At 43.1% G+C, this 24,817-nt stretch overlaps 1 protein-coding gene across 1 annotated transcript in view; it reads left to right on the plus strand.

Annotated features, from left to right (window-relative positions):
- The window catches only part of SLC29A3 (solute carrier family 29 member 3), a 62,422-nt gene that overhangs the window by 3,845 nt on the left and 33,760 nt on the right, over positions 1-24,817 (plus strand). Inside the window, exons 2-4 of the mRNA XM_083146302.1 lie at positions 2,677-2,960; positions 9,322-9,404; positions 15,600-15,826. Of these exons, the coding sequence (XP_083002428.1) occupies positions 2,677-2,960; positions 9,322-9,404; positions 15,600-15,826 (594 nt within the window). The remainder of the gene's footprint in view (positions 1-2,676; positions 2,961-9,321; positions 9,405-15,599; positions 15,827-24,817) is intronic.

Raw genomic sequence — 24,817 nt, forward strand, 5'->3', positions numbered from 1 at the left:
GTACATTCAGATACACGTTTGTAGTCCAGCGACGGGCTTCTGTATAGTGGCAGAAGCAATATTCCAAAAGGTCAAAAACACACAAATGCTGCGGCATCTGACTCAGCCCTATACTACTCCCATTATAGTTACACCCTACATTCCTTCAGTCAGTAATAAAACATTGGCATAACAATATGATTTGATCTGCAACGTATCATCTGATATTCTAATGGAGAGCTGACCTTAAAATGCAAAGCTCTAAATGTATAATCTCAAGGTGGCCATACATCTACAGATCAATTGTAAGATTGGGCTGGTTGGAACAAAAACCTGGGAGTATCTGAAGGGGTAGATTTATTAAGCTCGGTGAAGTGATAAAGTGTCTGGTTTTTATCACCGGCCAATCAGTTCCTACCTGTCCTTTTTCTAACCAAACTTCACAGGTAGGAGCTGATTGGCCGGTGATAAAAACTAGACAGTTTATCACTTCACCGAGCTTAATAAATCTGCCCCTGACAGATTTTGGCAGTTTTCCAGCAATTCAAAGCAAATGGACAACTGTCATTTGCTCTCATCCAACCAGTCCAATGTGACAATCGATCTGTAGATGTATGGACAGCTTCAGTCTACATATCCTTGGATACAATCCTCTTTCACAACGTGTTAACTTTTGCATGCTCAGTCAGTGCTTGAAGGGTGTGACCATGGAGGCGAGTACTCGGGCACTATGACATATAAGAGATGCATGTGGGCCATATTGAGAGGGGGCATTATCAGGAATTTAGGTGGTCACTGTAGGGCAGTCCCAGGGACCCCACAAGCTTTTATCTGGCTCTGGTACACCTGTAGGAATTGTTTTCATCGGCTTTTCAAAGTTAATTTAGTTTTATTGCTGCAGAGGTGTTGTAACCTCTTTTTATTTGCTGTTACTAGCTTTATAACAAAAAGGCATTATTTGTAACTCTTAAAACAAAAATACTTCAGTTTACCAATTACCTTTGTACCATTTCAATTTATGTGCTCCACTTGAATTGCTCAAATTCGATAAAAATTGGACTAATGAGATTGTACTAAAACGTTTGATCAGTAGTGCATAATATGTTTTAGTAAATGTTAGTGTTCATTCTAGCACCCGCTATCTTTCAAAACCCATGCAGTTCCTCTTCTCTGCCTGTGGTGTCACTGTCTGATGTAGTGCTTCTAGCACAGTGTAGTCTGTATATCAGCACTGATAAGCAAACCAGACCTGTGCTAGAAACACCACAGCAGACAGCGACACCCCAGTCAGGGAAGAGGAACTTCATGTGTTTTCAAAGATAGCGGGTGCTAGAATGAACTCTAAATGTGTTTGTTGTTTTTTAGATTCGACTTACTCACTGAGTTTTATGTTGTGTTATTTCTTGATTAGCTGACTCACCCGGCGTTGCCTGGGAAAACCTTGGGGGTTTATTTATTTCCAAAATTGCGGTAAAATTTCATTGTATGGTGTGCCAAAGGCCCAAGATTGTCATTTGTTAAAACCTCCACCATAATTATAGAATGTGTTTACATTGATTTTCAATGACCGTAATGAAATCAGGTGTGGTGGTGTTGTTTGAAACACACCACTCCAGACTTGATAGCTTGTTTATGTGTTGATGAATTCCACATCCACTCCTGAGTTTCAGCACCTATGATGCGTTTGTTTTTTTTGTGTGTGTGATGTACTGTTTTTAAGTGTGTGTCTTAGTGTATGTACTGCATGTGTTGTGCTATGTGTGTGTGTGTGTGTTGTGTGTATCTGTCCAATGTGTGTGTGAGGTGTGCTACGTTTTATATGTGTGTGCGTATGTGGTGTAATGTGTGTGTACAATGTGTTTGTGTGTGTGTGATTTGTGGTCTATGTATATCTCAAATTATTTCTAATTGTTTAAAGTGTCTACTATAATGTTAGAATGTGTTTGCATTCATGCTCAAGACAACAACAAAACCAGGTGTGGTGTTCCTTCGTCATCTTTTTTTCCAGGTCGTCAATCTTGTTTCCAGATCGTCAATTTTTTTTTCCATATCATGAATCAAGGCAAATTTAACCTTGGTGTTTTTACATTTCTAAGTGAAATTTGCCAAAAACGGCTTCAAGGTGCACACCAACGGGTCCAGAGGTACCTTGTTGCTGAATTTGGCAGCTCTGAGTGCCACGGTGTGTCCGCAATGCGACAGAAACACACCCACCCACACACACACTCTTCAACTTAATATATAGATGGCCAAATTAGATCTTGCCATGGGAATGGCTGCAGTAAGGACAAAAACTTCCAGCGTCAAAAAGCTTTGTAAAAGCCTAATAGTTTAAATAATATTTATTATAAATGCTCTCAAACTAATCTGGCAACTGAATAAATAAAATAAGCATGTGGAAAGTCTGTCCTTTCCTATGACATGTTTATTTCACTTTAATGGGTAAAGTGCTTTCAAGCTTATTATAGTATTTTGTATTAGAATTATACAGATACAGTAAATGTTAGAGGTTAATGAAATGGAAATGGATTGTTTTGCAGAACAAATGATTGTTATCAACCATGTAGCATTTTGTATTCCAAGGCACATTCACCACAGCTGAAGTATTAATTTTTGCTAACTTACTGGCATGTTATTTTGTAACTTTATTTTCCATTGAAATAATTAAATTGTTTTGTGCTTTTTCCCCCCCCCCAGTGTCTGAGGACCCTTTACTAAGCACAGGCCCCATTTACACACCCACAGACACAAGTGATTCAGATGATCAGGACACTCTGCTGGCGGAGCACCGGATAAACCATTACTTTGCTAAGAAACCAAAGGACCACTATAATGGAACTTATATTATATTTTTTGTACTGGGAGTGGGGTCCTCGCTCCCCTGGAATTTTATTAGCACAGCAAAACACTATTGGATATACAAGCTAAGAAACTGCTCAGATATTCCAGTGATAGAGCAACCAGGTGTTTCCGACTTGAGTGTGAGTATAGTTACATTTAATGTTCATGGCACATTTAATCATATGGTATTTTTGATGAACAATTATTTTTGTTGAAGTTAGTGTGAGGTCACCTGAAACTAAAATCTTAACTATTAATAATAGTTAACATCTAAAAATGGTTACACAATTATGTGCTCGATAATTACATGGTTCTAAAATAAATGAATATAGGAAAAATTGTGCAAATGTACGTAATGTAATAATGTTAACACATTAGTTTGTGAAATGGGTTGGGTGTTCCTTTCAAGCTTTCTGCATCTTCCAAAATCCGAGAAGTTCCTCTTGCCTGCCTGGAATGTGGCTCTATGCTGTTGTGCTTCTAGCACAGTGTGGTCTGTATTTCAGCACCACAGCAGAGAACAACACCCCAGGCAGGGAAGAGGAACTGCATGGTTTTTCAAAGATGCAGGGTGCTAGAAGGAACACAAGTACGATATCCCAGGTGGTTAGGGCAGAATCCCGACATTCAAAATTCTAATAGATATTATTACCTTGTCTTACAACAGTAGTATGCAGACGAGCATTCTGATTGCACAGCAAATCATACCTTGAAGTGGATGTTGTACAGAGGCTGCAGTGGGCCAAAAGTAGACCGTTGAAGACTCGAGAAACATTACCTTGTCTGATAAATCTCAAATTGCTGTGACATGCAGGTGTTAGGGTCAGAATTTGGAAGAATGCGCATGAATCCACTAATCCATTCTGCCTTTGGTCATCAATTCAGGCTGGTGCTTGTGGTACAATGGTTAGAGAGTGTTTTATGAACACTCATTAGGCCCTTAATGCCATCTGAGTATTGTGTAAATGCCACATACTGTTTGAGAGCTTTCAGCAAGAATACTGGATACTAGTTGTTATCAGTTTGCATTGGAGCTTCTAGTACAGTAGGCACAAGGGATTTTCTCCAGAGACCTCCATGAGTAGGTTTGGTCTTTGGTGCAGTTCAATTCCCATTCGATTATCCAGATGCTTGCAGACGAATATCTGTCACGCCATCTGTCCTCTGAGCAACCCAATGATTGCTCAGAATGTCTGTCCCAAGTTAGATTCTCAGAGCCAGAACCACTGCATATGATTATGTACAGTAGTTACTTGCTGCAACATGCCTTTGAATTTATTGTGGCTGAAATTCAGTTTCCTCAGATGCCCTCCCACAGCCCCAATGTCATGGCCTAACATCCCTGGGAAAGCCCATGAAACGCTGGGCTTTCCGATGGGTGCAACCTGCCGTCCCACGCCCCCGCCGGCACTGGTAGAAATGTGCATGCACAGAAGGAAAATATTGCTCCCCTATACGAACGCGAGGGGGAGCGTGTGAATGAAAATAAGGCCCCAAATGTGGAAACTAATCTTTCTATTGCCGTAGTTGTCAGCGGCTGCTCTACTGCTACCAAGATATTTCAATACCAGCTACAGTTACAATGTGCATTTTCCACCAATCTATTGGTGCCACTGTTGACACAACATTGTGGTCAAACAAGAGGTCATTACACAGGGTTGCTTTTGTTGGAACCTGGATAGTTTTGGTAGCAGGATATTCGAATGTGGATATTTTTCTTTGGCAAATCTATGAGCTTCTAACTCTTCTTATGCAGTTAAACAGCTACCACAGTACTGTGGCTCCATTATGTGTGATTTAAATCCAGTTCATTTAAATCCGCACACCCTGAATGAAATTGATGTAGGTAGCGGCATAACTTCCAGAGACATTGGAGGCACTGGCTGCTGGGATCCAGCTGTTAGAGGGGTACCAGGAAACAAAGACTGTAGTGGCTGCTAAACTAGGACACATTTTATTTATCCAAATATCTATTTTCAGGCTTACTTCTAAAGACCCCCATACACTATGCGCTTTTCAGCCGATTTTATCCGATTTCGGCCCTTTGGGCCGATAAATCGGGTGAAATCGTACCAAAATCACATGTGTTTGACATCTGATCTGATGCGCGGTCCCGTGCGGATCGGATCACGGCGTTGGACCTGCAGAACATAAGATATATCGGAATCTGAGCCATCATGGGTGCTTTTTAGCATCTTTATATACAGCCCCCCTGTCTAACTAGCAGCGCCCCCCCCCCCGCATTGACGGCTCCCGGCGGAGGTAGTGCAGGCGGGGACCGCAGGCGTCGCAGAGCAGAGACCGTCGGCGCGGCGGTAGGAAAGGAAGGAATCCTATTCAAAAGACCGGGCGGCCACTGATTGGCTGAGGTCAGCGCTGTTAAATAAGATTTCTTTCTATTCTCCCGCCGCGCCGACAGTCTCTGCTCTGCAACGCCTGCGGTCCCTGCCTGCACTACCTCCGCAGGGAGCTGGGAGCCATAATGGGGGGGGGGGGGCGCTGCTAGTAAGACAGGGGGGCGCTGCGGGGGACACAGAGTTGGCAGTACAAGAGCCGGGCAGTAAATGCTGTCAGCGCTGGAAAAAAAAGCCCCTACAATGAATGGGCAGCCCATGATTGGCTGAGCGCTCTCTCAGCCAGTCAGCAATTGGCTGAGAGAGCGCTCAGCCAATCACAGGCTGCTCATTCATTGTATGGGCTTTTTTTTCCAGCACTGACAGCTCCCGCCTCCCCCTGCCCGGCTCTGTCACTGTCCCCCGCAGTGTCCCCTGCACGCTGCCTTAGCAGCACCCCCCACCAGCAGCCCTGTTCTGCAAACCCCCCCCCCCCCCCCTGCTCACCGGGTTTACATGTGATAAATCGAGACGATTTATCACATGTAAAAAATGGCACATCAAGTGCCAATCTTATCAAGCTCCCCCGGGGAGCTGCCGGGGAAGCTCTGGGGGAAGTCGGGGGCGACTTGTCCTCAGGACAAGTCGCCCTAGTGTATGGGGGCCTTAAGTCGGTTACTTCAGGCCTCCTACAACTTCTTTTCTGTCTACACCTCTTTTGTTCTTTGACTAATTGACACCTCGGTGAGATTTAATAGGATGAGAGATTCAAAAAGTGAGAGATTTGGGAAGAAATCTCCAGTTTTTTTTAAAGCGGCAACCATTTACACTGCAAAACCAGTTTGATCTTGCAGTGTAAATCATTGCCGCTTTAAAAAAACTGGAGATTTCTTCCCAAATCTCTCACTTTCTGAATATCTCATCCTATTAAATCTCACCCCTCATCTCCACCCTGGTTACCTCCTGTAACTTCCACTCTTTCTTTTTCCTATGGTAGTCACTCTCTTACCAGGTCACACTATGCTAGCTTTAAACATTCACTCAAGCCCTCCCAAATTTCCACTCTTTAGGCCAAATTTACTAAGATGGGAGTTCTATTTAAGATGGGATGTTTCCCATAGCATAGATTCTATCTGATATTTACTAGAAGGTGCTAAATAAATAAGTAGAATCTGATTGGTTGCTATAAGCAACATCCCGTATTCAATAGAGCTCAAATGTTAGTAAATGTACCCCTTTATGTCACCTTAAAAATGAAATCTATTAATAATTCAGAAATCGCATCTGTAAAGATATTTTACATACCGCACATAAACATTGTACTTGTTTGCAAACTTTCTATAATATAATGGGGCAGATGTATTAAGCCTTAACAAGAGATAAATGCAAGGGTGATAAGGAGAGATAAACGTCCAGCCAATCAGTTCTTAACTGACTGTTACAGCCTGTAACATGGCAGTTAGCAGGTGATTGGCTGGATGTTTATCTCTCCTTATCACCCTTGGATTTAACTCTTGTTAAGGCTTAATACATCTGCCCCAATGTACAAGATTATGGGTCGCAAACGCTACACTATTGGCAAGGATGACTGTAAAAACGAGTTATTGACTTTTAGGAAAGAGACTAGCGAAAGCTCATGGTTTTATTCTCCTTGCCATCTAGTAATATCTGTGCTCAACCTCCACCAGCGAAGCAGATCATTTATTGTACTCGACTAGCTGCATTCCGGCATGGGAAGCACTAAACTGTTTCCACAGTCAGTAGCCAGATATGATAGCGCTTCAAGTCCCAGGCGAACAATTCAGCACACAAAAAAAAACCGCTGAATGCTATTAACGTTCGTTGATGTCCCCCCCCCCCCCCCTCACTGCAGGTGTGTGCAACATTAATGTTATAGTGGGTACACACTAAATGATATGCACGATAATATTAGCAACTATAGCATTATGGGGCATATTGTTTGCAAATGTGTACCCAGCTTTAAGCCCCACACACACTAAGCAATATTTGGTACTTGTGTAATATCTGGGCGCCCGATGTGTTTGATTGTATGCCTTAACTTAAGGCATACAATCAGATGCGATGGACGCGATTTTTCAGAAAAATCGGGTCCATTGCATGCAACCAAATCGCATGCGATGCGATCGACCCGATTTTTACATAGGATTCAAGGGTAAATGGTCCTGTTCATACCCCCACTATCCAAGTGGGCATGGGGTTGAATTTATATAGCGTGGCAAGCGCAGCAAAACACCGAGCCTGAAGCGTGACAAGGGGACACGGATTACTTAAAAGGTATTCCGCGTCCCCTCGCGGGGCACGCTGCGCTCACCACGCTTCGGGCTCGGTGGCTCGCTGCGCTCGCCACGCTATATAAGCTTAACTCCATGCTCACTTGGATAGTGGGGGTATGAACAGGACCATTTAACATTGAATCCTATGTAAAAATAGCATCCCTCGCATCGCATGCGATTTGGTTGCATGCGATGTGATCGACCCGATTTCTCCGACCCGATCAAAAAATCGGGCGCCCAGATATTACACAAGAACCCAATATTTTTTACGATAGTGCTTATTTTGGCCCTTTTGGGTGATTATCGTTTGTAATATCGCTTATTGTGTATGCTTAATCTTTAACTGTGCTCATCCCTGCTGGTCATTAATGAGGTCTTCTATACTCTACATGCAACTCAGTTTTGACAAGATGACATCACTGAATGTCAAATAAACTGACCTAGTTGACACTTGAAAATGTATTTGTTTGAAAGGGAAATGTCCCCTGCGTATACAGTATATTTTTACATTTTTTGTAAATGCTACAGATGAAGTTATATAGTATTGAATATTAATGTTTACTTTTATAATCCAGGTCAATTATACGATCACATTCTATTTTGCTAGTTTCGTCATTTTCACAGTGAAGCTATGGGACTTTGTTAAAATTGTTTTAACCTTGAAGAGTTGTTCTTATATCCTGTGACTAAATATTTAAAGACGCTCTAGTAGAGCAAAACCAGGGCCATTTGTTTTTTCCACAAGAGCAGCCCTGCTCTCCACTGCTGGGACAGTAGGGGCTGCTCTGATTGGCTACTTCCAATCCACTACCTACATATAACAGGGCAAGTGAATTAATTATAGTGAATGTCACAATTTGAACTTTGTGCTGCGTCAACTCTGCTAACTAAACTTCTAAACGAGAATGTAATTCCGCCATAGAGTGAATGTCATAGTTATATAGAATTTTTTTTTTTTTAAAGAGTGTGGTAAAGATGTGTCCTCATACATTTAGCCCCCCCAAAAATTACATAAGCCGCGAGATGCCAGGCATGAGTGAGCAACTCTGCTAATATTGGGTGTCTCTCTGTATTAAGTACTGAATTTGGCCCAAACAATGTAACTATATATATATATATATATATATATATATATATATATATATATATATATATATATATTCTGCATTGTCTTAGCTGTTCTGTTAGCCCACAAAATGGCTGCCTTCCCTGTATAGGTTTTGGAATACTGTGATAGTGTTCATTCTAGCACCCGCTATGCAAACTAGACCTGTGCTAGAAACACCACAGCAGACAGCGACACCCCAGGCAGGGAAGAGGAACTACATGGGTATTTAAAGATAGAAGGTGCTAGAATGAACACTGCTGTGATTGTTAAAAAGTAAAAATATTTGCGTATACACATGTTTACCATTAAATAGGCAATCAGTGTTAACCAAATTTCACCATCAGTCAAGGTTTTAAGGATATCCATGCTTAACCCTTGGAGTGCCATCTCTGTGCGAGATGTGAAAAGGATCTGCTAAAAAATACCAGCCTCGCTCACATTTCTTATATAATTTAGATTAAAAAATGCATAAAAAAACAAAAAAAGATGATATTTCTGATATAAGGTAAACAATAAAAATCATTATGATGAATAAAAATGTTTGCTTGGCAATTTTCACAACTATTTTGACAAATGCACTCGGCATTTAAAGGGTTAAGTCCAGACGGTTAAGTTAAATTGACTGTGGTTATAATTAAATCACTTGTTCTCAACCAGAAGTCCTGAACTGTAATGACATACTGTAGTTTGAGGAAACTCTGCTGTGATGCCTGACTGCAGGTCTCCTTGTCTGATAATGATATCTTTTCACTTTTCTGTTTTCCAGGACTACTTTGAAAGTTACTTTTCCATTGCCACCGCAGTGCCATCAGTGCCATGTCTTATACTCAATTTCTACCTTGTAAACAGGTAACGTTCATTCACAGAACCTTGCATTTAGCCCCTCTTCTAAATGATATTAAAAAAGAAAGTTACTACATACATGTAAAGTGGAATTTTCTTGCAATTAGTCGAAATGCTTTTTATTGTGTAAATTGAAGCATAAAATAACATTTGTTTGTTCACTTATTTAGCTTTTTATACTTAGGAGATTTTAAAAGCGTTATGTTACATATGTAACTAACGTAATAAAACTATTGTGCTTCCATTACTTTGGAAGTCTCTGGAGGCTTCAGGTTTTTCGAGTAGTCCCCTGCATCCCTGGAAGAATGGGCAGGTATTAGCTACGTAGTGAAGTGGGCATCATGATGCTGAGATAGCACTGGGAATCACAGAACCTTTTTTGGGGGGGGTATAATGGGAAATCAGGCCTATTCACATGAAATGTCTATAGCAATTTAGTTATCATGCCCCACTCAAATCCATATCATTCTGCACATTTTAAATGTGCCCCACCTGAAGTTCAACATGGTTTCACCAAGGTGCATAGTTACCATCCTTGCTTTCATACTTTCGCAGAATCATGCCCTGTATACATTTGTAGGTCCTGGCTCTAGGTCACGACGTGTGCAATCTCCTGGACGTTTGTGTTTGTGACAGTCTTATTAATTTAGCACATTTCCTCTTCTGCAAGGCAAAACTGGCTACCTCTATTTTGCTTTTGTACAGATCAGTGTAATGAGTGCATGCATGCCAACTTTCATGCCAGGAAGGGGGCAGCCTGACCGGTGTTTAGAGGGAGTGGCCAGCGGGGAGACGGGTAGGCCACGGCATTGTCACACAATCACATCATTGTGACTTTGCCTCCACTACATTGCGATTATAACAGGCATTACATAGCAGGGGGCTGTGCTACAATGTCACAATTCTGAGCAAAGTGCCTCATTAAGTCCTTCTCGGTCTGCCCATTGGTGCTTTGTAAATGGTGGGCACAGGTCTGCGGGGATGCAGAGGACTTGTTCACCTTTCCAGTGGGCCAGGAAGGCCATCCGATTTTCTGGAAACTTCCCAGTCCTTCCAGGAGGATAGTCATGTATAAATTTCTATAAAGGTATATTCCATCTCTTCCCATTCCTGGCTCCGAAGATTTAGCATGTGCTGCTCCTTCTGTCTTGAATCCTCTACCTCTTCCCATCAGACTATCCACCTATCTACAAAACTACAAACGGGCTCTTAAAACCAGCTTCTACCAAACCCAGCTCTCATCCTAACCGACTGCTTCATGCTCACTGTGTACTAGGGAAGCCAATCCCGGAGCATTTTTTCAATCCCGGAATTCAGAATTGAAAAATGCCCGATCCCGGGATTGGCTTCCCTAATTAAAAAAAAGGCCGCCCCGCATATATACTTACATGGGCGGTACGGGAGGGTGGCTGGGCGGCTGGTACGGGAGGAAGGGCGGGCGCAGCAGCAGCAGCTGGGAGGGTGGGAGGGATGCCGGGAGCGCGGGCGGACGTTCTGGTTGGCCTGCGCAGCGTGACCTCTGACGTCGTCACGCTGCACAGAGCCGCGCTGCCCGGGACGGGAGAAGCCGGGCAGCATCTGAGCACAGGTAAACTACGATGGTCGCTTCTTTTCGGCGATCCCCGCTGTTTAACACCCTCGCCGGCCGCATTGAATACTGCCCCTAGTGTTTTGGTAAACCTTTCCATGACAACCGATGAGCATGCTTATTCTCCACAAGGGCTACCATCAAATTTTGCCTCCCACACCACTACCTTCTATTTACACAAAAACATGTAGACACTACACTCTGCAGCAATGCACACCCCCTTCATCGGAACCCCTATTCTGTTTATATAGTATTATCTCTTTTCTATAGACAAACCTTTATTTTAGGTAGGGTTACCCTTTAAAAATATACACATTTCCCACAGCGAAATATTTGCTCTCTCTGTTACTGGTATCAGAACTGCCGGGTGAAAGGGTTAAACCGCATAGTAGCTCTCCAGCGCAGGCAGCGAGTCGGTGTGTGTGTCTCAGCCTATAATGACACTACCCATCATCTTAATGACAGGCAATTATACCAGGTAAATAAGTAAATATCCTAGTTGTAATGCTGTATATTTTCTAGGGTGAAGAAAAAGTTTAGCCCCAATCTTGAACTACTGCTTTACCAAGATTACATTGTTAACAATTGTTATTTTGTTTTGCCCCCCTCCTTCACCCCCTTATGCAACAGATATCTATTTACAGCCTTAATAGCATACTGTATGTGCCAGTGACAGCAGCAGAATGGTAATAACCGGAGATAGGGGAATGCAGATACAGGTCTGCCATCAGTGGCAGATAATTAGCTGTCTGTGCCGGGCAGAAACTTATAGATCCCGCATGCATGCTTATCAGACTCTGCCTGGGTGGATGGGGTGCTAAGGAAACAAGCAAAATTAGAAAATAAACCTTGTAAATAATAGAAGATGAAAAGTTTGTTCCAGTGTATAATTTTGTGATAAACATCTCACCTATTTTTCTCTTCCTGAGCTGAAAATGCATCTCTGTGCAAAGCATTCTCAATGTAATGCTGTTCTAGAATGTAATGCATACTTCTAGCACCGTGTCTCCTCTCCCACATCTAAAACCTTTTGGCATCCATGTCGTGAGAGAGGGAATATTCCTGCTGCCTCCACATTCTACTTGACAAGTGCAAAGCATAATTGAAAAAATAGTGTTCATGCTAGGCTGTTTTAGCAGGTCGCCGCACCCTGCCTGATTTTTTTTAAATCGCAAAACGTGCCCTAGCCCTCTAGCAGCACCCTGCTAGCACAGACTGCCGTCTCCCCCCGCCGGTGCACACAGGGAAGCCAAGTGCCGCTGTAGATGCCCTGTGCTTCCCCAGCAGTGACTTTGGTGGGACCAGACCCGCCTCCAATGGTAATGTCAACAGGCCCCCCTTGACCTGGCCAGATCCTAGAAGGATCACTAAGCCATAAGGTGCATACACTGTGCAGTTCTGACTATGTATGATTTTTGGCTTTGTACAATTTTAATTATATTATACTATAGATCGTACACTTTGTTGTCAAAATTGTGCTACCTGCACAGTCTATTTTTTTCTTGTGATATCGACCCTCGGGATTGTAAGCTGTATACACATGGTGATGCATGTACTATGTAGTTCATATCGCACTGTGTGCATGCCCCAACATACTGTCGGCTTGTTGCTGCTGATTAAAGCCACATACACACTAAAGCTCTGCATACACGGAGCAATTGGTCGCTGAGCGATATATATCGCTCAGAGACCAAATTGCTGAGTATCCCATTTTCGTCCTATTGATGGTCGCTGATGAAAAGGAAACATTCTGCCGGGGGAAGCCGCTGGTCACTGCTCCGGTGACTAGCGATCATGCACTCCAATGACCGTCACCCCGTACACATGGGAATATGGTTGCTCAGTGACCATATCCCTGGCAATTCATGCTGAAATCGCCCCTTGTGTACAGGGATTAAGCACTCATTTTCCTCCTTCTGAGCGATATAGTTTAAAATATAGCTTACTGTCTATGCTGACTATTGTTCTGCATGCACGCTCCCGCGGATCATTAATGATACCTTCCTTCGTCCTGAATGTGCACGAGGGAGTGCATGACTACAGGAGTCATGCTACAGCATGCAGCATGTCCCCCACTCACCCCCACCATTGCTCCCTCCTGCCAGCATCGGCAGGTATGTATGGACTTGATGATGCCGGAATTGCGCTGAGTCACTGCCGCCACCAGTATCACCGCGTACACACATCGCATAGTGTGCTCCCGGCTTAGGAAAAGAGTTGGTGAGCAAACACTGCTTATGATTATTGAATAATGAATGGCCATGTTTTGAGAATTTTTGTCATTGGAAAGCAATGGGATAGTTACTGATTCAACAAAATAGTAAACATGACCTGTTGAGGGTACGTGTGGATTAGAGGTGTAGTGTGACAAGTTGCACTATATGCTGTGAGCAGTAGCCCATAATCGGCCACATAATTGTTATTTCAGTTGAGCTCCTGTTCTCTTTAATGTATTCTATGCTTAATACATGTAGTACATGGGGCAGTCTATTTCAGTCTGTTGGGTTTGCGGTCACGCTTCCTGGTTTTGGCCACATCAACACTCCTATGGTAGGATGTAATTGAGAAAGATCTAAAAAAATCCCTGGAGTACATTAGACACAATTTTTTAATCTTTAGGTCATGTCCCCTGCTCATTAAAATAAGAGGAAGATACGGTTTCCTGTTAAAACCAATAATATTCAGCTGAATGCCAACCTGAACAATGCAATCCCAACATCTACATTTGATATAAACCCAACTGATCTTACAAGCTTCAGGGTAAAAAGTTTACTTAACATAAACCGCAACTTTACGTAAACATACCATTACCTGTGGAACAGAATGACTGTCCTAACACATGTATAGTATTTATGAGTGCACCTATAATCTAGAACATAAGCACAGTGCCATTTACTAGAAGTGTGGGCATCCCTGGCAAAGTAAACCACTTGCTGCCCACATCCCTGCAATGGGTTTGGATCATAGGGTTGACAATATGAAGGTCGATTACTAAGGGTCGACAGGGCTTTAGGTTGGCACATGAAATAGGTCCCACCGTAACACATCTCCAGATACATAAAAGCACTGATTATATGCCTCCAAGTGCAAAATTATTCCTTGGGAAGAGTGTACTAAAGGTTCTGTGCTGAGTTCTGAAATTATTACCTTTGAAATATTTTCCCTACTGTTGTCATACACTCATTTGACCCATGTTAACATTACTAGCATTCTATGACTGAATAGCAAAAAGTTGCAACCATGTGTGATCTAATATTTTAATTACTTCACATTATTTTCACTTGATGTATATAGCTTTGGCTTCCTAACACTAATATTCTCTAATGCTATAGTTTTTGTCACTAGTGTGCCTCTCTGGGCTTTGTGGCTGAGGCTGACTTTCTTGGGGTGCCACGCCCTGCACCTAGATATAGCGCTAGGGATCCTAATTCACAGAGAAGCCTTGATGATGGCTTGGGGGCTTATTCATCCATTTGCACCAATATATGTATCTAATATCTCTGAATTCTATTATCATGTAGTGTTCAAGCCTGGTAACTAATGCCATTCAGTGAGCTGCGACCTGCGGCTTCCCCCGGCAGTGTCTCCTTTTCATCAGCGACCATCTCTGGTCGCTGATAAAGACAGGACACTGGGCAATATATTGCTGAGCAATTTGAAGCTAATATTGCTTAGCAATCATATTGGTCCATGTGTACGGGGCTTTAAGCAAATTTTTTTCTCCAACTCGTGGCTAAATGTAGCTGCCCATAAGTGCGCTTACCAAAATTGCTTGGAAATTTGAAGTCAATGGCTGGGGGCCCTCAGGCCGCCTATACAATTTAGTGACTTCGATATTGTGCAATAAGGCTTACATAATTTTTAACACTCCTTCCACCAACTGATGCACAATAAGCATGATGCCAATTAGACATGTACCAATTTAGTTTTTATGCCACACTATGCATTCCCCCAATTCACATTATGAAACCCTGAGATGTGGTATTATATGCCACTCTAGCTATAAAGTCAGCTTTTTGTTGGGCCACCCAACAGCAAAGGTCCATACACACTGAATGATTATGCCCAGCGTGTACGGACAGATATGACCGCTGTTGTCGCTGGGGGGAAAGCCGCTTTCCACCTGCCCGGTGCTGTCAGCAGGGGGTGGGGGGCGGACGGCTTTGCATAGCGCACAAAGCCACTCATCTGCTGGTAATACCAGCAGATGAGCGGCTTTCCCGGCGATGATGTGAGAGCGTGCATCACCGCTCACTGCTCATCACCGGGCCATACACACTGGGTGCTGTGAGCTGAAAGCCGCTCAATCTTGGTGTTTTGAGCGGCTTTCAGCTCAAAATCGCCCAGTGTGTATGGGCCTTTACTGCTGACGTCACAATCATTTATTACCTGATCTAGCAGATGGGAACACCTCTGCATCATTAATTCAGGTTTTCTACTGATATTGTAAAACATTTATTTTGGGTTACTATGCCCCTTTTCAAGTGGTAGTGGAAGTTGATAAACTTTGTTCAATTTTTTTCATCTTCAGTAAGAACCTGTCAGTGCTGTCTGCTAATAATGCAGCGGTTAGAGGTTTGTGCTTTAAATATGTTTCTCTTTAATTCTTTTAGGATTTCCTCTCGGGTACGAATACTATCATCGTTACTGGTCATGCTGCTCACCTTTATTCTGACCACGGTGCTGGTGAAAGTAGACACTTCATCTTGGACTATGGAGTTCTTTGCTTTTACTTTGTTTTGTGTAGCAATTCTCAGCGGTGCATCAAACATCCTCACAGCTAGCGTGTTTGGTGTAACTGGACGCTTCCCAATGAAACACTCCCAGTCACTAATTTCAGGTAATTCTGAATTTAACAGTTTTTCAGTGCATGTGTGTAAAAAGGTATCCGGACTATTTGTCTACAGCAAAAAGATAGACAACCATTAGATTGACAAACAAAAAGTTCACATGTAAAAAGGTTGACATGCAGAAAGGTCGGCACTACCATTAGGTCGACAGTGTCTAGGTCCACAGTCAAAGGGTCGACATGGGTTTTTTCACTGTTTTTGGAGCCGACAGACGGTGTTTCATGCCCTACCATTCACTAGTGCGAGGTGTGAGAATAAAATAGTGTGCCGAGCGCAGCAAGGCACCGTGCCCAAAGCAAATCGCAAGCGAAGCAAGGGGCTGCGGTTCACTTCAAACGGTGTCTATGTCGATATATGGGTGAAACAACCCCATGTCTACCCTTTGCCTGTCGACTTAATGGTAGTGTCGACCTTTTTGCATGTCGACTGTTTTGCATGTTGACCTTTTTGCATGTCAACCTTTTTGCTTGTCGAACTAATGGTTTCGACATAATGGCTTTCTATCTTTTTGCAGTAGATCCCTTGTCCTGCTTCCGTGTAAAAAATGTATTTTGTGCGCTGCTATTGTTGTAGAGTTCAGATCTTGAGCAGCAGGATGCTGAGCATAGTGATATCAGTTATGCTTTAGGACTGTATTACCTTGTAGATAATCATTCAATTCAAATGGTGGGTGCACACCTGAAAGATAAGAGGAACAATCCATGAATATTCATTTCTTTTTTCTATTGCTGAAACAACCCAGAGAACATCTGATTTCATCTATACACACTACACTATTAATGTTCCTATATGGCCGATACATTTCCCTAAAGACTATTGTGGTGGCCTGCAGTTTGGCAGACGATCGATGTACACCGTGTGTGGTTCCAACGCATCATGCAGCACTCCTGATGTTGGGAGCAGGTTTGTGAATGATAGGCGGATTTGGCGGCTGTGCATATACTATGGGCCACATTCAGAGTCGGACACTGTAAGAACAGTAGCTGCATGTGTGTGGATTATGCCAATGCTGGCGGTGGCGCCTTGTGTTAATAGACATCTTTTGTGTGCTGTTGTTATACGATGATGCATCTGAAGACTCCGCATCGGGTCACTGTGCATGAACAAGGGTCCTTTGGTGGACTAGTGACATCATCCCTTGTTGCATACGGGTTCTAGCGCAGTGTTGTTCTTTCTTTAATGTCTATTTCTCCTGGCATCTCATTTGTGGCGTTTGTATTAGAAACATTTTCAGAGCCACACATAAGTATAATTACTGTGTGATAAAATTCTAGACAGTGTGTGTGTGTGTGTGTGTGTGTGTGTATATGTGTGTATATATATATATATATATATATATATATATATATATATATATATATATATATATATATATATATATATATATATATATATAGATACAGAAGTACCAACACACTCGCCATTCCTAGGAATGGGGTGCAAACAGCACCCACATCCCAGGGTGGGGTGTGGTGGCCTGTGACCACACACTAGTAAATACAAACACAGGGGGCCCAGCACTCACTACAACAAACTAACTCACCTTATATATATATATATATATATATATATATATATTCCAGAGGGTGCGGCACTCAGTAAAAAAGACACAGACTCATCATAGCGTACAACGTTTCAGTCTTTGTTTGATTTTCGTCAGGAAAGACTGAAAAGTTGTACGCTATGATGAGTGCCGCACTCTCTGGAATCTGCATACTGTTGATGTGAAGGCACCGGGAAAGTAGACCTGTATAAGCTGAGTGCCGGTCTCCTATATATATTATGCAATAAATGTGCTAAAAGCCAGATTAAAATGAATTCTACATTCTGCATATATTTTCTCACAAATTAAATTTTTAACATAATTTCAAGTGAAAAAACAATAGTCCAAATATGATTTGTTATTGAGGGACAGTTTTATTGAGCTTTGTGAAGTATTAAGAGGCCGGCACTTTATCACCTGCCAATCCGTTCCTAACTTTCAGTGATCATGCCTAGCCAAACCAAAACTGGCTCCTTGAACCCCTCACTTAAAAAAATTGGGGTCCTACCTGACCTTTTCTGGGTCCCAGCAGAACAAAGGTTCTTAATTATGATGCCGCTTATCCCCACCCTGGCATTGCACATACCCATCTTCCTTCCCGAAACCCCCAGCATGGCACATACCTGGCCTCCTTCCTCATACCCCCAGCATGGCACAAACATGGCCTCCATCCCCAGAACCCCAGCATGGTACAAACCTGGCCACTTTCTCCAAAGCCCAATCATGGCACATTGCCCCCCCCCCACAGCAGGATTGCACATATATGGCCTCCTTTCACAAGCCCCCCCTCCCCCCCGCCCCGCCCCCAGTATTGCACATACGCAGCCCCCTCCATCCCCCTCACATTACACATAGCCAGCACCATCTATACCTATCAGACGACCATTGCCTGGCGGCCAAACAGTCTAGAGCAGCAGGGAAGGATGCCACCGCAGTGCACATTACTTACCTGCCCTGACAGCTGTAGCTCCGTCGTGAGGCCAGTCAGGCAGCTCTTTCCTTGTGGCGCTTCAGTTCAGCCCGCCCTGTGATGATGAGTCTTTCCCCTCTGCGGACGCATAAGCCACATGAGCACTTAAGCAGCCAGAACAGATCCCTCCCTGGCATATATAGAAAAGGTGTGTATGCCGGGTGACGCACCGATCTTCAAAAAATGAGTCAGTTTAATTGTCGGGTACAATACATGCTATAACGCGTATTTATGATCACTCACTTTCAAGTTACAGGTTGGGTTTGGATAATGACAGTTAGGAGATGATTGCCTGCTGCATTATCACTGGCCGCTTTATCACTTCACCAGCCTTAATACAGTTCATCCACCCCTCAGTTCTAAAACTATGTTATGTTCTAACATTGAGTGCTCCCAAATCTGTGGACTTTGTCATTGTTTAAAAGTATATTTAAAATTAACTAAAAACTGATAAATCTGTCACAAAACAAAGGTTTATCAGCGCTCCCCAGCCTTGCCTTGTCATAGGTGCGGCGCTATCCTAAGCATTGTCCCATCTGGCATCCCGCTGTTGCCATTGCGTCATTCTACCTCAGCTACCTGGCATTACACTTCCCTGCAGGCTGCACCACGCCACCATTCCAAACCAGTTCTCTCCATGGGCTGTGCCATGACACTTCCTGGTCTGTTCCTCCGCAAGAACCAGTCAGGAAACAGATCCCAGTCAGAGCCCATTCCAGTCAATCAGCACTGAGCAGGAGGTATAAAGCCCAGCTCCAGGCATTTGTAGTTGTCGGTGCTTTGTTGTCCGTCAGTGTGTAGAGAGCTCCAGCATTACTCTGCTTCTTAAAGACACAGTGCAGTTTCCATCTCCAGCATTGCTTGACTTCCAGCTATCTGGATCACCTGTTCCACTGGTGTTCCCAGCTTCAAATGATCTGGCTAACCTGCCCTGCTGGTATCTCCAGCCTCAAGCCATCCAGATATCATGCACTGCTGGCATCACCAACTTCAAGCCAACCAGCTATCCTGCTCTGCTGGTATCCCCAGCTTCAAGTAATCTGGATATCCTTCTCTGCTGGTATCACCAGCTTCACGTCATCCAGTTGTCCTGATCTGCTGGTGTCCCCAGCTTCAAGTTATCCAGCTAACCTGCGCTGCTGGCTTTTCCCGGCTACAACCTATAAAGCTATCCTGCCTTGCTGGTGTCCCCAGCATACAGTCTCCCGCTATCCAGCTCTCAGTTATCCAATTCTCACCTATGTAGATTTTAGCTATCCAGTTAAACTGGCACTGCTGGTATTCTCAGCATCTATAGCATCGCCTAATCCATAGACTTCTTCAACCATCATGTCTTATGAGCAAATCTTACATTTAACCCACTAACTTTTGTCCTCGCTAGCCCAGCCCACTTGCAGCTCGTCCTAGTCCGGGGTCACAAATGGCCCTAGCCGTGACAATTGCATAGCATAGTCACAAGTTCTAACCTTAAGTACTGGAGTTATCAAGATCCATGTAATCTCTTTTATGAAGGAAACACCACCAGTTATCTTGTCACTGTGGGTGGAGATCCCTGTGCCAATAATGCATTCTCTGTACACTAGGACAGCTGAGAAATATGTAAATGTCATTTGGGTGCTGTTGGCTGCCTAAGTGTGGGACAGGTCCTTGTGTGATTGCTGGCAAAAATCATTAAGGATTTCAAATTAAGGAGTGGCCGAGGGCTGAGCCTACTAAAGGGGGAGGGAAAGGTTGTGACTGTGTTTACTATACTGGATAGACTGGTGGGGTAACATGTCTGTCTGAGCATCACAGCAGAACCCCTAAGGCAGTGATTTTCAACCTTTTTACCTTGCGGCACACTAAATAAGATTTTAAAATTATATGGGATGAGATCCCCACAAGGTAAAACACATTGGCCCCATATAAAAAACAATCACAATAGTCCCCACAGGTAACAAAAATAAAATACATTGGCCCTTTACATGAAAAGAAGAAACCAGTCAATAACCGTTGAACTGGTGGTGGCTGTAAACTGGTTTGGGCATCTCTAGATCTGAGGGCACACGTGAGAACAGCTCAAGGCACACTAGTGTACCACGGCGCAGTGGTTGAAAAAGACTGCCCTAAGGTATGCCAGCTTGGGAACCACTGAATTGAACAGGCTACAGTCAGTCAAACAAAATCTTAGTACAGTGGCGATGCAAGAACAACCTGGAGGTTGGTGTTAGTCATCTAATACTTTGTAGCAAGCCCTTGAATTAACCTTCCCAGTTCAGTGGGTACTAAAGAGCTCCAAGGGTGTCCTCAGTGGTAGTGCTGCTTTGGTGATGAGAATAATGAGATAACCGGAGTGTTGGTTTGTGCTCCTCCTTTATCGACTCGAGCTGCTGAGATCTGATAATCACGTCCTGTTCTGAGGGTATGTGTAATCAGTGTGTGACAGTTAGTGCCTACCATTACCGGGAAACACATGATTAGTATCTTTCTAGATTAAGCTCTTTCTACGTTTTTGTTGTTTTCAGCAAAATGTATTGTCACTTCTGAAAACCTTTATTGGGTTAAGGTGCCCATACACACGTCCAAATCGGCCTGTTTTCACCCGATTCTGAAGGATGCGGTTGACGGATCAGGTGAAAAGTGGCCAAATCGGAACAGTGTTGACATCCGTTCCGATGTGAGGTTTAGTGCGCATCGAATTGGAACCGGATATCATACGTGCTGCATGTTTGATCTCTGACTTGGCCCTGCTCTCTGCAGTGGGGAACAGGGATCGCATGCGATACATCACACGCAGAAGGACCACATGCAATGTATTACATGGGATCCTGCCCATTGTCAGGTGGCTCAAGGGGATCGGATGCCAATACGCTGCTCCGAGAAGTTGGCTGGCTGATGTCAAGCCTGCATTTCACCTGGTTTTAAGCAGCTAGAGAACCTGTTTAATCCATGAGTTCCCCAGTTTAAAGGGATTTGGGGTAAATTTACTTAGATGGGAGTTCTATTTCACGTGGGATGTTGCCCATAGCAACCAATCAGATAATATCTATTATTTTCTAGAAGGTGCTAATAAAATAAGAAGTAGATTCTGATTGGTTGCCTATAGCAACATCCCTTGTAAAATACAACTCACATCTTAGAACATTTCCCCCTTTGTCTCTCATTGTAGTGAGTAACTTGTCTCTGCATTCTTCTTATTCAGCAAGTTTTGTTGTGAGGAAGCAAAACTGTTAGATAAGCCCAAACAATATATTTTTTCTCATTTGAGGCAATATGATACATGCCATCGCCCCTCCCCATCTCTTCTTCCATAGCCATGCAGTAACCCTGTCAGTGATTCCAAACCATTAATAGCACACACAGAAATATGTATGGGGTTATGAGACTGCTGTGATTACCGCTTCACCATTTGGTTGGCCTTTAGACTTGTGAGTGGTTGTAATATTATTAAAACAAAGTGTGATTTGGTACTACTGTAGTATAGAATATATAGTGAGAAGCAGAGGGAAACTTCTAAAAAATATGCTCATATAATGTTTAAATCAACATGCCTAAAAGCACAATTAACTGGCCAAAATATAGTCTCAAAATTTATTTGCAAGACTATTTTTATGCAATGTTTGGTACTTGTTTCCTGGCAGGGCACCCAGTATGTATTTAGCGTACTGGGCTATTCTCTGTAGTGAAATCACATTGCATCGTGCAGCGTGTACAGTGCTCTGCGATGCGATGTCCATATGAAGTGCACAACAGTGCTTATACAATGAAATATCGCATGGGATCGCAGGGCACCAGGTGCGATGCTATATTTCATAGTAGAAGCACCCATGCGATGAGATGTGATGGGTACTTACTATGAGAAGTGATGGGATGAGATGTGATTTGTGCATAGTATGACATGTGATGGGTGCTTACAATTGAAAGCACCTATGCCCTTGTTTAGCGTCACCTCCAGTATCATTGCCACCCCGAAGCGCGGCGAGCGGCGGCGGAACGCATTCCTCTGACCTTTTCATACCCCCACTATAGGTAAGAGGTGTGCTGGTGTGCACAGCCTCGCTCATGCGGGTCAGGGAAGACAAGGGTGTGCACGGTTCTGGCGCCAGAACCCATGTCACTGTGCTGCAGGGGACTGTCTCCAACGGATGCCCTGTGACACGGGTTCTGGCGCCAGAACCCTGCACACCCTTGTCTTCCCTGACCCGCATGAGCGAGGCTGTGCACACCGGCACACCTCTTACCTAGCTATGCGGTCAGCACGCAAGGTGTGGAACTAGTGGCTCCAGCAAGCCAGCGGCGGCGTTGAAGCGGGATCACACCCGTGTTCAAACGCTCACCGCTGCTGGACAAAGAGCTCCAGGAGCATACTCATACATTGTTTCAAAAGTCGCAACAATCCTGGCTAGCATACACACTGTAAGTGCCAATATCTGTCACAGTAACAGTTATTTAACCCACCGTGCCTTATTAGATCAATTGAATAATTATTTAGGGACAGTGTGAAGTGGGGTCCCACTAGGTGAGGATTTATATCCTTTTTAAACCACTAAATGTTGTCTCATGTATTTGTCGTGTTTTCTTTTATATCTTCGCAACTATTTTAATGAAATCAATAAAAGTCATTTTTTATTAGTATAATTCTTTCTTGGTGCACCAATAAAAGACACCCTTTCCTATCCTCCCGTATGTTTTAGGAACACATTCACACCTGCAAAATCATACGGCTGACACAGTAATGACGACATTTGTTAATTAATAACTAATTTACTTAAATTCATTAATGTAGCATAAATAATTAAGAACATTCATTAATAATTACAATATAAAAACTTTTTAAAATCAAAAAAAGTAATGATTTAAAGAACAATAAATAAAATCAGAGTTAATCATCCTTAGTTAGGGGCTTCAGTGCCTGAACTATGCGGAGGAAAGGGTCCTCTTCTCTCAATGTCTTTCTCCACATTGTCATCTCATTGTCGGTAACCCAACTGCTGGGATTTTATTTGCGTCGTTTAGTATTCGGTATGTGATATTTATTGGTGAGGAGCATTATAAATGCACATTTTTATTTTTCTACTTTTGTGAATTGTGTGCTAAATATGGTGACTGGGCCAGCAGCAAATTGTCCATGGTAAATGTATTTAAATATTATTTGTAATGTATGCAGATAAAAAAGAGAATACACAGGCAGATAGGAAAACTATACAAGTACATATTTATTTAAAATGTTCTATTTAATTGTAAATAGATTTGAGGAGATAGATTTTATTGTAAATCTATTATTTGTTGAGCTGGTGCTTCATTATTTAAACAGATGTTTAGTCTTCATATCTGACTGTCTAAGCAGCTGATTGGATCATGAGATACAGAAGTGGCATTGTGATGTCAAAGAATGTACATTGCAATAAAGAATGTGGACTGCGTACATATTGGACAGCATGGCGAGCATCCCTAATCACTGAGGGGTGGGTGCATACTGTTCTGCACTATGCTGTTCAGATATTCTCTGATTCTAGGGGGTTTATCCAGTTGTGTGTGATCTGTATACAGCTGCAAGGAAATATTGCTATATATGAATTTTTGTTGACAATCCCATAAGGATGGGAGCAAAAATATGTGAGTTTGGTGCAAGTCGAGGCCATGGCAAGTGGTGAGTTACGGTCCCGGCAACAACTGGAAATTATGTTGCAAGGACAACTCGCACCCTGTGCCAGGTGCTTGGATTGCAACCACTGGATGTTATTATGACCAGGAAAAGGTAAAGTTTTTGCACATAAAACACATTTCCTGAAGTTGCTGCAGAACTGGTTAGAGACTGACTTGAAACATTAGTTCTCCTGCTCCATGCCACATCTTAAGGCACGTGCTCCGATAGACAAGTGTGCTTTTTTATTTAGTTTTTAAGAAAAAGGAAATGAATGTATTAGTCAGTTTCAATCCAAAAAACATACTTGTGTCAGCTGAATAGTTGCCTGTCTTCAGCTCCTTATGCAGACTGTCAATTTGTATGAATTTGTATCTGACACTGATTTTATTATTATTAATATTATTGTTAGCCTTAGTTTATGGCTATCATAAGGGATTTGCAGTGCCACACAAAGTACATAAACTATACAGATGGAGCGCCCTCCATCTAGTGGGGGTCTGGAGGTCGGATCGCCAGGTGCCAGAAGGGATTGCCGGGACTTAAAGTGGTAGGTAGGGAGAGCAGCCTCAGTACTAGGTTATGCCACTCATCAAAGGTACCAGGTGAGGCAGCCATATTGGGAGCACTACGTAGGAATACCCTGGATGGAATAGGTTATTCCTAGAATGGATTACAGAAAATTAAGTGGTTGCAGCATCCTAAAGCTTACAGTAGGGTCCTAACACAGCCAGGCCCATCCTTTCCACAAGTGTACCAGGTGAGGCAGCCATGGTAGGCGCACTGCAAAGGTGACACTGGGAGATAAGCAATACAAGGACCCAAGGAATAGAGGAGAAAAAGGT

This window comes from Crinia signifera, chromosome 6 (genome assembly GCF_055691185.1).
Source record: "Crinia signifera chromosome 6, ASM5569118v1, whole genome shotgun sequence".
NCBI classification, from domain to species: Eukaryota; Metazoa; Chordata; class Amphibia; order Anura; family Myobatrachidae; genus Crinia; species Crinia signifera.